General features: G+C 43.8%; 1 protein-coding gene across 1 annotated transcript; it reads right to left on the bottom strand.

The window, feature by feature from the left end:
• Positions 1–7,031: 7,031 nt before the first annotated feature.
• On the bottom strand, positions 7,032–10,627 carry LOC100283042 (uncharacterized). Its single transcript, NM_001369282.1, has 9 exons — positions 10,150–10,627; positions 9,936–10,074; positions 9,636–9,757; positions 9,142–9,345; positions 8,989–9,048; positions 8,489–8,627; positions 8,261–8,379; positions 7,905–8,126; positions 7,032–7,776 (listed from the first exon to the last, which is right to left on the bottom strand). The coding sequence occupies exons 1-9, from the start codon at positions 10,582–10,584 to the stop codon at positions 7,582–7,584; spliced, it is 1,635 nt and encodes a 544-aa protein (NP_001356211.1). The 5' UTR covers positions 10,585–10,627; the 3' UTR covers positions 7,032–7,581.
• Positions 10,628–15,809: the final 5,182 nt, after the last annotated feature.

Below are 15,809 nucleotides of genomic sequence, written 5' to 3'. Positions count from 1 at the left end.
ACCGTTGTCTCCTTATAATGTAATTATTTATTTTGTATAGAACTCCTATTATATAGTAAAGATGTGACATTCGATCCTGTGCCATGATTCATCATATGTGTGAGACTTGGTCCTAGCACACCTGGTGATTAAGTTTACGCCCGGGCTTTGGACCCCTAAAACCCGGGTGTTACAGAAGTGGTATCAGAGGAATGTTGACTGTAGGACGAAACCTAGATAGAACTGGACAACCATTCTTTACTTACCCTTGCTACTCTGATTCTTTTCTAAACTTTTCTTAATCTTTTCTCATCTATTTCCGCTTTACTCTGATTATTCTTACCTTTTCATTCTAAAGATAAATGTGGATTTCACACTTTGAAATCCTGTGCCTAAAGTGACTTTAGGAATAGGAGACCTACTCTTAGGAACAAAAACAAAACTATTTTTATAGGTATTTGTATGCTTGAATGTTTGTTCTTATGATACTTGTTTGATTTGGATCTTTGATTGAGTGTGATTAGTTGTGGAGTAATGTCCACAATCACATCTGCATATACATATAGAAAAAAAACGGTTATAAAAATATCTAAATAAACTAGGTTATCCCTCATCAAAGAATCTAGCCTAGCAAAATCCATCTTATCTTGAAAAAGTCTATCCTACACTCATAGATCCATCTTATCCTAAAAAAATAGATTCTCATCTTATTTTGAAAAGATTTATCTTATCCTAATAGATCTATCTGACCTCAAGAGATTCTACCTTATCCTTATGGATTCATCTTACCCCAATAAGCATATTTATCCCACGCTAGTGTAACAACCATGATCTAGCCTAAAATAAATAAGATCTTATCTAGTCAAACTAGTCACACCAATCTAACCTAGATCTGATCTAATCTAAAGTGATTTATCAAACATGTTAGATAATACTGATGAAATAGATTAGACTCTACTCCTATAGAACGGGTCTTAACTTAGTTCACCCTGCACTAAATTAAGAATGACAGATCGACTTGGCCATATGCAACTACCTTAACCATCCAATAGTTGCATAACCCCACAATTTTAACCTAGCAAGAGATTCTAACCTACCTACACCATACAATCCATCCTACTCACATATGTCCTAGCCATATGTCCTTAACTCGGATGACAACTCCAAGAAATAAAGGCCAAAGAAGACCAACCATGTCAAAGAAGGATAAGCATCAACACAAGACTTCAAAGATCAAGTTGAACCGCCAGCGGAATCAAGATCCACAGTTCAGGATGAAGTCTTTCCTTATTATACTCTTCCTTGCCACAACCTATTATCTATACTTGCCATAATCGTACCTCATTTGACCTAATAGATGGCTAGACGTATATGTCTATATTTTCCAAATCATCTACTAGCTACTATAAAAAAACATGAAACAAAACTTTTGATTCCTAAACCAAACTGGTTGCATCCCTTTTCTTCAAATCTCGAGGACGAGATTATTTTTAAGGGGGGTAGGATTTGTAATACCCAAATTGTAAGGAAGAATAAAAGAAGAAATTGTTTCCTTTATATATGTGAGTGCATCTCTAATTATCATCACATGTGACTACTCATGTTTCAAAATGAGTAAATATTTATTAAGACACAAATAAACCAATGCATCATATTGGATTTTTGCTTGTGCATTTAAAACAATCATAATACGAATAAAAATAAAATAATAACGAGAAGAGGATTTGAGGAAAAAGAGAGTATATAAGGTATATAGAAAAATATATAAATAAATGTACCTTTTCATATTGGAATATTTGGTTTGAATATTTAATCTAAAGTACAAATTCACAACAGAGATTTGAATTCAAATTTGGATTTAAAAGAAAAAAAAAAGAAGAAGAAGAATTGAAAATAAAAGAATAAGACGAACCCAGTTAGATGGGCCTCGCGCTTCACTTCCGGCCCATCTACACATTGGACCCGCGCGGCCCACCTTGCTCCCCCACGCGCAACTGCGCTCTTTTTCCGCACTGATCTGCTGGCCACTGACATCTGGGGCCCACTCGTCCGACTCACGCTCGCTCTTGACTCACACTGGATCGTCGGTCCCGCACGTCAGCTCTATCCCTTCCCCTTTCTTCGCTGCGTCCGCGTGACTCGGGCAAGCTCCAGACTCTGCACGCGGCGACAACAGAAACGCCCGAGATCCTCGCCAGTGGCAGTCCACCTCCCTCCGCGCGGAACCCCCTCTCTGTGCCATATGACCGGTGGGACCCACGGGCCACGGGTCTTCTTCCCCAGCCACGCTACGGACTCGCACGGAAGCGCGCAGAAATCGCGCTTGACTCGGTCGAACGGCGCCCGCAATCCTCGCTCCCGCTCGCGACCTGACCTCCAACCTCCCCGGCTGAAATCCTGGCGCCCACGCGGACTTACCTCGGGGCTATAAAATCGAGGACCCGCCACCAAGGATTAGTCGCTAGGGTCCGGGGAATTTGTCGTCGGTGTTGCATCTGACCGCATGTCCGCTGCGCATTGTGACCTGGGCTCAACGTCGAATATTAGCAGGTAATCTTCGTCTTCCCCAATTCACTAGACCGTAATCATCGAGTAGGTCTTGCCGGGATGAAATTTGGGGTCTGTTTCGTTGGCAATTGCTCGCCGGAAGGGGGGAAGACCGCCACCATCCGTCGCGGCCGCGACAGCTCAGGTATCGGGCGGTGACGAGGATTGGATAGCCGTCAGATTGGGAGTTAACGGCTAGGATCAGCTCGTGGTGCCGTTTCGGCTGAATTAACTAGGAGCGTTGGATTCGGATCCAGCGTCTAGAGTTTGATACCGCGTATGTCGAATCTGAGCCATTGGTCGCGAATCCATCGACTGAGATTGCGTACCCGTTCGGATGGATGTGTTTCTAATCTGGGCCGTTCAGCCGAGATCGGACAGCTCAGATACCCTCATACCCCTTTGGCGCTGCAACGTTTCTAAAGAGCCCCTCCACTTGCCAGAATTTGAACCCGTCGTCCACCCTAGGGTTGGGCTGAGTCTAGGGAACACTTATGTTTTTGCCCTCGTGTTTTTATAGATTTAGTGCTCGGTCCAGATAGTTAGAAAATCAAATAAATTCATTTGGAAAATACTTTTTAATGCAAAAATAAATACTAGAGTGTGTTTAATTCATAGAAAATGCATACTCAGTCCAAAATTTAGTCATTCCAATTTCTATAATTTTGTACTATTATTGTTTATCATTTTGTACCACTGTTTTGACAAGAATGTCACGATAAAATCTATATCCTATTTAATCTTGTAGAAAACACATAAAGTCCTTAGAAATTCATAACACCTTCGTTTTAACTCCGATTTGATCCGTTTAAGTTGCGTTAGTCTCATAGAAACGCGTAGATCATTATTATTCAGTTTGTTCTTATGTTTGGTGTAATGTTAATTTTATCTATACCATGTTTGTTTGTATTGCTACGACTAGCGCGAGGACACGTGTCATCTGAAAGGCAAGTTGGTACCTGGAATCTCAAGTGCCAGGCAAGTTGTGCCCTTGATCACTTCTTTTTACCTACTCATGTTCTGATTAATCATAATGATCTGCATAGGTTAATTTTGATGGGACCCAATAGGTTACCCTAGTTTGATTATCTTTATACCTTGTTTACCACTGAACTTTTTGGGTAGTACTTGCTAGTGCTTTATGTGGTTTTGGGTATGAAGATACATTATTCATGATCACACTTTTATTATCTGTTTATTATCATTGTTCATGATAAGATCATTATGTTAATTGGAACATGGAGCGACCACCCGGGAAAACAGTGCTACCACAAGGGTATAATGGGACACCCTTGGCTGATTAATTAGGAAAGCTAGTGGAGGACTACCTTACCCGAAAGGGGCAAGGGCAGTAGGGGAGTGGTCAGTGTAGGGAGGCCCTCGGGAGGATTTTGCTGCGATGGCGGTCCTACAAGGGATTCCTGCATTGGAGCTTCCTATAAACTGTAGCGGGTTTTCTGAAGCTAGTGGAACTTTGTAAAGGCCTCGTAGTGTTACCCTGCCTCGCCTCCTCGGTAGAGGTGTATGGGAAGTCGCGATCCCTTGGCAGATGGGTAACATGACTTGTGGGTAAAGATGCGCAACCTCTGCAGAGTGTAAAACTGGTATACTAGCCGTGCTCACGGTCATGAGCAGCTCGGACCCTCACATGATTAATTTATGGAACTAAATTCAATTTGTCATATGCATTGCATCGCAGGTGATGTTGTTACTTTTGTTCTACTGCTTAATTGGGTTGGTATTTACTTATACTTAGTAATTGCTAATAAAACTTTGACCAACTTTAGAAGCAATGCTCAGCTCTAACCATCCTCTTTGGTAAGCCTTACACTTCACGTGAGCTCCCACCTTTGGCGAGCTCATGCACATTATTCCCCATAACTTGTTGAGCGATGAACGTATGTGAGCTCACTCTTGCTGTCTCACAACCCCCCACAGGTCAAGAACAGGTACCGCAGGATGAGGCGCTTGGAGGATGCTGCGATGAGTTCGTGAGTGGTCTAGGCCGTCGTCCCCCAGTCAACTTTGGGTTGCTGGACCGTTGTCTCCTTATAATGTAATTATTTATTTTGTATAGAACTCCTATTATATAGTAAAGATGTGACATTCGATCCTGTGCCATGATTCATCATATGTGTGAGACTTGGTCCCAGCACACCTGGTGATTAAGTTTACGCCCGGGCTTTGGACCCCTAAAACCCGGGTGTTACAGGGGCCCGGGCCCACAAGTCAAACAGCTGGCGTGCGGGTCTCCGAGTGCGAAGAAGGCGAACCGCCATGCGAGGAGCAAACCGCCGCCCGTGGTAGTGCGCCTCTTCATCTCCGCCGAAAATAACGGCCCAGTCTCTGACACGGGGGCCCAGGCCCACGAGTCATACTCCTTGGGCGTCGGTTTGAGTGCAGAAAGAGTGAACCGCCGCTCGCGCCAGTAAGGCAGTAACGCGCCTCCTCGGGGCCGCTGCAGAAGACAGAGAAGGTGAATTTTTAAACCAATGCAGCGGTATCGAGGTGCCTCGCGCGTGGCCCGGCCAAACCATCATGCGTGGGGGCCGCGGGTCAGTCAGCCGCGGGGCCAGACTTGGCAGTTGGCGTGGCCGAAGGCGGACTGGCAGTGATTACGTCAACAAGCGCATGGAAGCGACGCGTCAATCGCCAATCAAGCTTTGGCCCCACCTGCAGGCTCGTGTCCTCCCCCGAGATGGGCCCTGGGGCCACTGTCGCTACCCTGAAACAGGGGTACCCCTTACTACAGTATGAAGGCGCGGTGCCCGCGCGGCTATCTCTAGTCACGTGGTGAACAACATCCGACCCCACCACATGGACGACTCTAGAGCCGCCACGTGGCCAGAGAAGACAATATTCTCCGAGGTATCAACAGTGGGCCCAAACCCCCATGAGAAAGTAACGGACCCCTGTATAAGCAGACCGGACCCCCGGGTTAGGTCTAGGACCTCCACGGGTGTAGACCGGACCCCCGGATGGGGTCCGGACCCCTCTGCGTGGGGTCCGGGCCACTCACGGCGGGGTCCCAGGATTCCGGGACAAAGAATACCCAGACCTTAATCGAAGCCAGGCGGGGGTCCGAAGCCGACATGTGTCCGGACCATACCGTGTACGCCTCTGCTCCCCGCTCAGGCGGAGCCCCGATGCTGCCACGTGGCCTACTGCCCGTGACGTAAGCCAGCGGGCGGAGCCTGACGTAAGGCCTCTGGGCCGCGTGGCCTCTGCATTTATTGCGGACAAGGCGCACTGACTGTCCATTCCACTGGCAGGTGATGTGCCGCCTCAGCATTTAATGAGCCCTGTCCATTCCACTGGCAGGCGATGTGCCGCCTCAGCATTTAATGTGCCCTGTCCACTCCGATGACGGGCGGCGACCAGGCCATCTTGCAGGCGGCATGCCTGTCCATTCCGTTGGTCGGCAGTACGTCCATGTTGCCGCATGCGCTACACTCAACATGACTCGCGTGTACCGAGGAAGCAGCGGCGACATATCAATATTGTATGCACTATGGACATTATGGCGCTAGAAGATCACCCTGGCGTTACGGGCATTAGTTATCTCCTTCCATTTTGCCCCTGGCCCACATGTCGGGGCTCAGTGTCCTTGTACGTGCCTCTCTTGAGCTATAAAAGGGAGGACACACGACGTTACACTCAAAACCAACTTACACTCTCACACTCACTCAAACTCACAAGTTCATACAAGCTCTCAAGCTCAATACATCACAAGTGGAGTAGGGTATTACGCTTCGGCGGCCTGAACCACTTTAAACCCTTGTGTGTTCTTGTGTTTCTTCCCGATTCCATCTAGGAGGCAAAACGCTTAGGCCCCTCCTCATCTTAGGATTTAGTGCAGGTGTGTTCTGCCACCCGGCCAGAGAATTTCCTCTCCGGCACAACTACTGAGCTAATTAATGTTGATTTACGTCAGGTTACTGAGTTAATTTTTAATGTACTTTGAGTCATTATTAATGGCATCCTAACTTTCTTTGTAAGTCAGACTACGTTAGATTTAACCAAATTTGTACACAAGTATAACAATATTTATATTCGTAGAAGTAAACGTCTTTACATTTATCATGAATAGTTTCCTGGTGTGCCTATTTGATGTCATATCTTTGGGTAAGCCATTTTTTTCATTTGTTTTGCTGCTAAAATTTGTCAATATTTCACATTTGGCTTGCTAAATCTATGAAAAATATTTTTGTCTAACTTTGGAAAACTTCTGCTTGCCAAATCATTAGTATAAAAACTTTTGATTAGCCAACCAAGCGGTGATGATTTAATATGTACAACATGTGCACCAATCTTTCATGTGCACCAGATATGTTCTCTTCCAAGAGAGCTGTACGATGCATCGAACAACGGATGCCTTCAACGCAAACCAGATATGTTCTCTTCCAACAGAGCTGTACGATGCATCGAACAACGGATGCCTTCAACGCAAACGGATTAGACCTTCCAACAGAGCTGTACGATGCATCGAACAACGGATGCCTTCAACGCAAACGGATTAGACCGATACCTTTATTTGACTGAGCTCTTTCAAGTAGTATCTGGTACTATCCAATCTAATTACAGCCAATAACCATTACATTACCGCCGGTAAGGGATCAGCCAATAACCATTACATTACCGCCGGTAAGGGATCTCATTACGATTCCTGTTACAACGTCTGAACCAGACGGCACCTTAATGTCTCCTGGTCACAATTCGGGTATGTTGCGTCCCGTACAGCAAGACGGATGAATGAAACTGTTTGCGTTCTCAATTAGGTCTAATAAAATTTTCTCATATCAACCACGAGTATACAGGATTCGTATCCGACGTCGAAGACAGGAACTCGATGGTTCCATCCTTAGCATCTATACGGTGTGCACTAGGATGGACAGGGCTTCACCTCCCTTGTGTTCTTTGTGGCACCTCAGAGAACAAGCACGCCTGTTCACCATTCTGATGCCGCGAACCAAGTGCCACTCAGCATGTTGGTTCCTGTTCTCAGTCAAGGAAAAAGCTTCTGCTCCAAACTACTGGATGCAGCATCTTGCGAGATCATTTCCCGATGCAGAATTTGCTGAATATGCTACTCAAAACTTCTTCGGAGATGTCCTCCCCGCTGATTGTTGCAAGGGCAAGCGCAGCTTCCCTCAAGTCCACAGTCCAAAAGTCCATTGGTAACTGCTCGTTGATTGATGACTCTAGACGTGCGAAAGCTTCTTTAGTCCTCAACAGCTGTTCAAATTGCCTCTGCATAGAACAACATGCGACGGGAAACCAGTTAGCGATCTATAAGATGCAACATTCATTAGGGCAATAAAACTTAGAAAAGAGCATTGATAATGCCTCTGTAAAAGTTGAACGCACAGAAATTTTACCTGATTTACGGTCCACCTTCGTCCCTCAGAAGGCACATGCTCAATACCCCTGACCTCTATTACAGCGCTCTCCAAATCAGAAATGCCTTTACCGGTGACTGCACATGTCTGTACGTGTTTTCTGAAGAGGCCACTGAATTGTTTGAACTGTTCTCCAGGAACAAATGGCGCACAATCTACCTTGTTGATTACAAGAACCATCGGAACTGCAGAACCTGAGGACTTCTCTCCAACCAAACAAGCAAAAAAAATCAGTGTGTAAATTTAACCAAGGGATAGGCTCAAAGTTCTCAGATGCATTTTTTAGCACTAGGAGTGAGGCAGGAAAACTAATAGGAAAGAAAAACAAAACGTACCCTATTTACCGAAACATGCTCCATAAGTTTAGTGTCATCATCAGTCCATCCATCAACTGCACTTATTGCCATTACAATAAGATCAGCTCCCATTGCAGCAGCCTCGGATCTTTTCACGCCTGTGCAGAGATCAGAATTGTAGATAGATGTCAAGATCAGCATTGTCTTCAAGGTTAATCCCTATGAAATATTGAATGTATAATCTGAAACCAAAAGAAAAAGCCTCACCAATTTTTTCCACAACATCATCAGTTTCTCTTATACCAGCAGTGTCCAAAAGAGTAACAGGTACACCATTAATTGAGACATTTGCTTCTACTACATCCCGTGTAGTTCCGGCTATTTCAGTAACAATAGCCCTTTCACTCTGCAAGCTAAACATATAAATTCCAATATCAACAAAAAAAATCCATCTACAGGCAACATTGTTTAAGCATATGGTATGTGGAATTATAGAGGTACAGATTTCCTAAAATAATCACTATGGCATGATTAGGTATAATTGGTTGTCCAGTACAAAATATGTTGAAGACAACCCTAATTCTCCACACATATTGCACAGCCTTAAGGCATCCATGGCTAATTTGGTATAATTTTGTAAATTCACAGTACAAACAGATTAGATACGTTACACTGCTGCTCAGATGAATATATAACAAAGAATAAAAAGGATCAGTGATCATAACAAAAAACCAAAACAGGAAAGATGGATATCTAACTATATATACCTTACTCCAAGCATTAAGGAGGCTGGACTTTCCAACATTTGGACGGCCAATTATTGCTATCTGCAAAATATATTTAAAATGCATTTCTTGAATCTCCATTTTTTTAAAAAACATATCTTTGCGTATCACTAATGCATAGCTTGAAGGGGATACCTGTAGACCAGATTGTAACAATTTATCATAATTGGAAGTGTCCAAAGCATCCTGAACCTCCTTCCTCATACAATTAATTTTGCTGACAAGCATCACTGGGTCCAAAGGAGGCATCTCATCTTCAAAATCTAAACGAGCCTCAATTTCTGTTAGCAACTCAATGCACCTTGATCTCAATGACTTTACTAGGGTAGAAAAGCCTCCCTACATTAAAACATGTCGAATTCAGACTTGTTTTAAAATCAATTAGCTTCTTCATAGAGCCTATAGTGTATATAGGAAGCTGAAACAAATGAACTAAGCTTACTGTATGAAAGGCGTTAAATCTAATATACATCCATTTCAGATGTAAGCAATTTGGAATACATAAGCTTCTGGTGTCTCCAACTTTAACCACAACATAATCTGGACTTCCTATTTATACCATACAAATTTTTTTAATGGCTTCATAATAAGAGAGAGCAATTGTACCCACAATCTAAGCCTGTAAATACCTGGATGCCAGCCAAAGCTGAGTCCGCTGCAGCTGCTGACTTTGCTGAAATAAGCCTAGACACATTCTCCGCTTGGGCCAAGTCCAACCTCCCATTCAGGAATGCACGAAGGGTGAACTCACCTATGAAGAAGATGCAAAACTGGTGAGGATTGATTAAGGGTGAACAACAGTACAACACACGTCCTTCGCTAGTCATTTGGTTCCAGCAGTTAAGAATCTCTCTTACTCTCTCTAACTGACTAAAAGGCCAGGCACGACAACAATGTGAATTCTACCAGGTAGAGAACAAGCAATTTACCAGGATCAGCAAGTCTGGCTCCAGCTTCCAAGCAAGCCCTGAGCACGCGGCGCAAGCAGAGATCGTTGCCATGGCACTGAAGCTCCACAACATCCTCTCGCGTGTAGGACCTCGGGGAGAGCATTGGCACCACCAAAACCTTCAGAACCGCAAGGTCAGTTCGCAGGATTCATATAGAGAAGCAATGAAGGTGAAGTACAGCCGCACTGCGTACCTCGTCAATAACGCTGCCGTCCGCGTCGAGCGCGAGTCCGTACTCAACAAAGTGGCTGCGCGGTTGCCACGGCGTCGACGCCCTCCTGGTCCCGGCTGGGCGGAAAACGCGGTCGGCGACGGCGACGGCATCGGGGCCGGAGATCCGCACGATCCCCACCGCTGCAGGGCCTCCGCCGAGTGAGGTGACGATGGCCGCGATGGTCGAGGGAGCGCCGCCTCCGCCGCCACTCCCGTAGTCAGGACGCAGCTGGTTCGGGAGGCGTGGGGGCGAGGGGAAGGGCAAGCGCTCGTCTCCAGGGAGAACGAGGGTGTCGACGCGCGCGGAGGTTCTGGGGCTGCTAGGGTTTAGGAAGCCCCGGCGGAGGAGGCAGGGCGGGGGAGGACGCCGCCATGGGAGGAAGATGGGGAGGAGGCGAGCGGCGGCGCGGGCCATCGGATCGGATTGAGATGAGCTGCGAGCCGTTTCGATTGGGGATGAGCAGAAGAGCCGTACGGGCAGCCAGCTTCAGGCTCCAGCTGCTAGTCACTACAACCGTCGGATCCTCGATCCACGGCTCATACAGTAGGAGTACGACTGATGATAAAATATCTTACTACCGTCAACGACTGCTGTGCAAGCAGTCCTTATATGCAAGCGTGAAAGCAAACTATTTAATCCGTTAGATCGTGATCCAACCGTACGTCATATTTAACACTTAAACCCTTACACCACCAGCTTAATAATCTTTATAAAAAACTCCTAACAAACCCATAGTTGTATCTGTGGTTGGATCGTAACCTAACGGATTAAATGGTTTACTTGCACGCTTGCAAACAAGAATTGCTTGTATAACAGTCGTTGCCCTTAGTACCCAGTAACAGTACACCTAGTACATCTGATCTCTCAACTTTCGTACACAATGATAGATCTTATTGTATATTGTATAGAAAGCCCACATCATTTGGCTTCAATGTCTAGCTTTTTTTGGCTATATAAACAGCTTACGCTTCAACCATTTCGAAGAAAAACCCATGCCTTTTTGTCCAAGATGGTTTGAAATTTTAAATCTCCTTCGGAACTTTCGGTATTAAGTAGAAAATTAGCTCATTTTCCCACTCAAATACCAAGAATTTTGGAGGGGATTTAAGTTTCTAAACTAGCCCTTAAAAATAAATACAAAACATTGATTTTTGTTCAATATTAACAATCAGTTTACTAATCTTATATTTTATTTTAAATTTTATTTTATGAACAATATAGTCTACAATATAAAACAATATCATATGTGTTACCTACTGGACACGGTCTAACAATGGTAATCCTACCTTACACTCGTAGTATGAGTTTAGGTGCAGAACTTCTATCAATGCTATAGATCATGTACGCGGCTTCACCTTAATGCTTAAAATGCAAACAATATTATTAGGGTATGTTTGTTTCTCTAGTGCTAAAGTTTAGTACCTGCTAACATTTAGCACATGCCAAACTTTTAATAAACATTAACACTTGAGGGTTGTTTGGATAAAGTGCTAAACTTTATAGCATTTGTAGTCCACGAGGATCATGCGGCTAATGGTGGGGAAGAGAGAAAGGGGTATTAAACTACTTTTAGCTTAGTTTAGCATCTTTGGTGGAGCTAAAGTGATAATGGGTGTTAAACTTTAGCACGACACTTTTAGGCATCGTGTTTGTTTCTTTAGTAACTAAACTTTAGCAAAAAAGTACAGTGCTAAAGTTTAACAAGGGGAAACAAACGAACCCTTAGTTCTAGTTTGCAAACATGCGTCTATTTTAGCGACAATGTAAACAAGAGCAGGTACCCCGAGTATAGGCGCAAACTATAGGTACGGGTACGAGGCCCTGTTTGGTTCCACCACCTGTCACATCGAATGTTTAGATGATAGTTAAAAATATTAAACATAGTCTAATTATAAAACTAAATTACACTGATGAGGACTAAACGATAAGACGAAGCTATTAAATCTAATTAGTCCATGATTTGCTCATGTGATGATACAATAAATATTTGTTAATCATGAATTAATTAGACTTAATAAATTTGTCTCATCGTTTAGTCTTCAGCTGTATAATTAGTTTTATAATTATATTATATTTAATACTCATAATAAGTATTCATACATTCGATGTGACATGGACTAATATTTAGTCTCCAGAACCGAACACCCCTAATCATGTTTTGGAAGCATGGGCAGACTGACCTTGTACTCACATCATATTTTGGAAGCATGGTCAGAATTGACACACGTGGAAAAAAGCCAAAACAACAATGTGAGTACTAATTAACTCTTCTGTCCAATTTAGGGCATGTTTGTTTTAATCTTAATCCATATGGATTTGAGGAGATTGATTGAATTTGAATCCCTAGCGAGTCAAAATCCTTCTTAATTTCTCCTATTCCCTTCAAATCCTCATGGGATGGAAAATAAACGAACAAGGCCTTATAAGCTATTTTATGTATGTCATGAATCATACTTCATTATTTAACTATTGTAATACAAACATGATACTAGGTTTGTGATTAAATGTACTATCCAATAATTATATATTTATAACTATAAATACAAGTGGTTAGGCTATCCGCACTCATACTACTCTAAATTATTACTCTAAAACAAATATTTTATCATCATCAACAAGATTCTTTATTCTATACTACAATCTATTGTGGTCATATTTACTCTATACATCAACCATATTACATATTATATTATTTCTTTTATGCCTACAACAGCTTACCTTATCTCTCTTCCTTCCATAGCAACACGTGATGGCTAGATACCTTAAGTGTCGTATGACGTTGTATGTGATAATGTGAGTTGTATGTGATGCTCAATCTATTCTACTGCTGCATGATGGAGTAAGCTACAGAGTATACAATGCAAGTGTTTTTTATGCTAGATGGGATAGCGTAGCGCATGCAGTGAGCCAGTGCGGGCAACCTTAAGGCCATCTTCAGTAGGCCGTGTAAACGGCCGTGTAAAGTACTGTTCTGCACTGTAGATTACTGTTGGGGACTTGTTCTCAAATGCTATGAGTCAAGAACAAGGCAACACAGAGAATGTTAAACGTTAAAGTCCTTCGTCCTTCGAAGCATTATATCCCTTTGAGAGATAATAATTTTCGGATGTAGGTTGTGAAGGACGTACCTTCGTCAAAGCAACATATAAACGAGGAAAGAAACATATGAGATATAAAAGATAATATCAACAGTTATTTATTACCATCAACTGATTTCTATTTTATTATTAAGGAAAAATAGAAATAATAACAAGTTACAAAAGTACCTTCGGCTTGAAAGAAGGTAAAAGTACAAGCGTGACGCAAAAGCAAATGCCCAGTCAGCGTGAACAGTACGGGAGCACTGTTCATCTATTTATAGGCACGGTACGCAGCCCATGTAAAATTACACTCATGCCCTTTACATTTGCTAATAACTCTATAATAGTCCATCGGGTCTAAATAGCCTTTTTCCCTTATAAGTCGGTTCCCTTTTCTGTTATCACGCCGAAGCTCCCCTGCGCATAGCTTCGGCTCTGCGCCATCCTTCGTATTCTTTGTGCTTCTTCACACTGTAGTTTTGACCTAAGTCCAAAGGTACCTGTTCATGTATCATACTGGAGAAACATTGTTAAATCATATTTTTGAGGACCTTCGGAAGCCGAAGGCCCCCAACAGTAGCCCCTCGCAATATTAATTTGTTAGAATGATAAATTCAGATTGTGATATGGACGAAGGCCTTAAGCCGAAGGTCCGAAAAAACACCTTCCCTTTGCTAGAATAGCATCAGGCAATGACAAGCGGGGCCCTCCCACTTGCAACGCACTGGGCGTATAAATAAGAGCACACCGCGAGCACATCTGGCACGCTTTCTTGCCATCTGCTCTTGCTTACTCAACTTTTAGCTCTTTTGCGCACCAACACTTGTTTGGCTTTTTAGGTTTTTTAAGCTTCAACTTTGAGAGCAGTTTTTTAGCATTTCCGAAGATGTCTGAAGATAAAAAGGCTGTTGCCGAAACAAGGCTGAGTCTTTCTAAGGAGAAGAATCTTGGGTTTCTTGAATCAATAGCAAAGACAAATACAGAGAAGATCACTAAGGAGATTTTAGAAGGTTTATCTGAAGACATTGGCGATAGTGACAGTTATGATGTGGAAAGTGGAGGTGAGGACTCCGAAGATCGACCGTGGCGACCAAGTCACACAGTCTTCGGAAAATCAACTATTAAGCAGAGTCACCTTGACAATATGAGGGGAGATATTTTCGAGATATGTCTACTGTGAGGGCAGATGACGGGGAGAAGACTGTACCTACTCCCGAAGATAATGAAGTCGTGATCTTCCGAAGCTTCTTCAAGGCTGGGCTTCGGTTCCCTCTAAGCAATTTCGTGGTTGAGGTTTGGAAGATATTCCAGATTTTTCTTCACTAGATTACTCCCGAAGCCATTATAAGGATGGGAGTCTTCGTATGGGCTGTGAGGAGTCAGAACTTGGAGCCGAATGCTAAAAGTTTCTATAGCATGCACGAGCTTCTATATGAGACGAAGCCCTGGGGTAAAGAGCAGTATCACAACAACTTTAGCTGTTATAGCTTCGTTGCCCGCTCCGGGTCAAGCTGCCCTGTGCCCACCTTCCAGAAGCGGTGGCCCGGGGATTGGATAAAGGAATGGTTCTATGTGAAAAATGATTTAAAGGCACGAGAGGATATTAAGGAGATTATCATGCGCCCTATCTGGCAACGCTTCGGCCTCCGGAAGCCGAAGGTGGAAATTGATGAAGCAGCCGAAGAATGCCGAAAGGCCTTCGGCATATTCTGCTCGTTCATCGGGACAAGGGACTTAATTCAAGAGCATGTGGCCTACAGGATATGGCCATTGGTAGCCAACTGGGAGATGCCAAAGGAAACTATCAACAACCCCCACGAAGGTGGTTTGGTTCGACTAAAATACACCTTCAGATTTGGAGACCAGTTTGATGAGCCAGACGATGATTGGCTGAAGAGTGTCGAAGCTACAAGTGATGAACTTCTTGGGCCGTACTCCAAAACAGAAGATAATGCACTATCAGCGGCCTTCGGAAGCCGGAAAAAGAAGAGACTCAACCGAGTTTTCGATGCTATTGGGTTCATGTACCCTGACTACCGCTACCCGTTACGGGGACAAAAAAGAAAAGGTGCAACTTCCGGGAAAGATGATGCTTCAGCTGCTCCAAGCGAGCCTGCGCCGAAGAGGAAAAAGGTGAAGGTCCTTACTCACCGACCGCGCTTTATTGAACCGGCCACAGTGCCCGAGTTTGTCGGTGAGACCTCTTCGGCTACTGAAGCCAAAGAACCTGCGCTTGCGCAGAAAATTGAAGAGCTGACTGCAACGCCGAAGGTTGAAAAAAATGAAGAACCGAGAGCTGAAGGGACAATAACATTAGAAATTTTAAGTCCTTCGGTAGGAGTTGAAGTGCAAAAAACCCAGAAAGGTCTAGCAGTGACCCCCAAAAGAAAAAGGATGGTTAATGTTCTAGATGTACTGGAGACAATAAAGTCTTCAAGCTCTACTCCGAAGAAAATTGCCGAAGCTCCAAAAATGCAAATTGAGACAACAGCCTCTGAAGCCGAAGCTACACAGCGCCAGGCTGAGACCGAAGCTGGGCCTTCAGAGCCCGCCAAGGAG

The sequence above is a fragment of the Zea mays genome, chromosome 4 (genome assembly GCF_902167145.1).
Source record: "Zea mays cultivar B73 chromosome 4, Zm-B73-REFERENCE-NAM-5.0, whole genome shotgun sequence".
In the NCBI taxonomy this organism is placed as follows: Eukaryota; Viridiplantae; Streptophyta; class Magnoliopsida; order Poales; family Poaceae; genus Zea; species Zea mays.
Note: the sequence above shows the minus strand (reverse complement) of the source record. Positions and strands in the feature narration are given on the sequence as shown.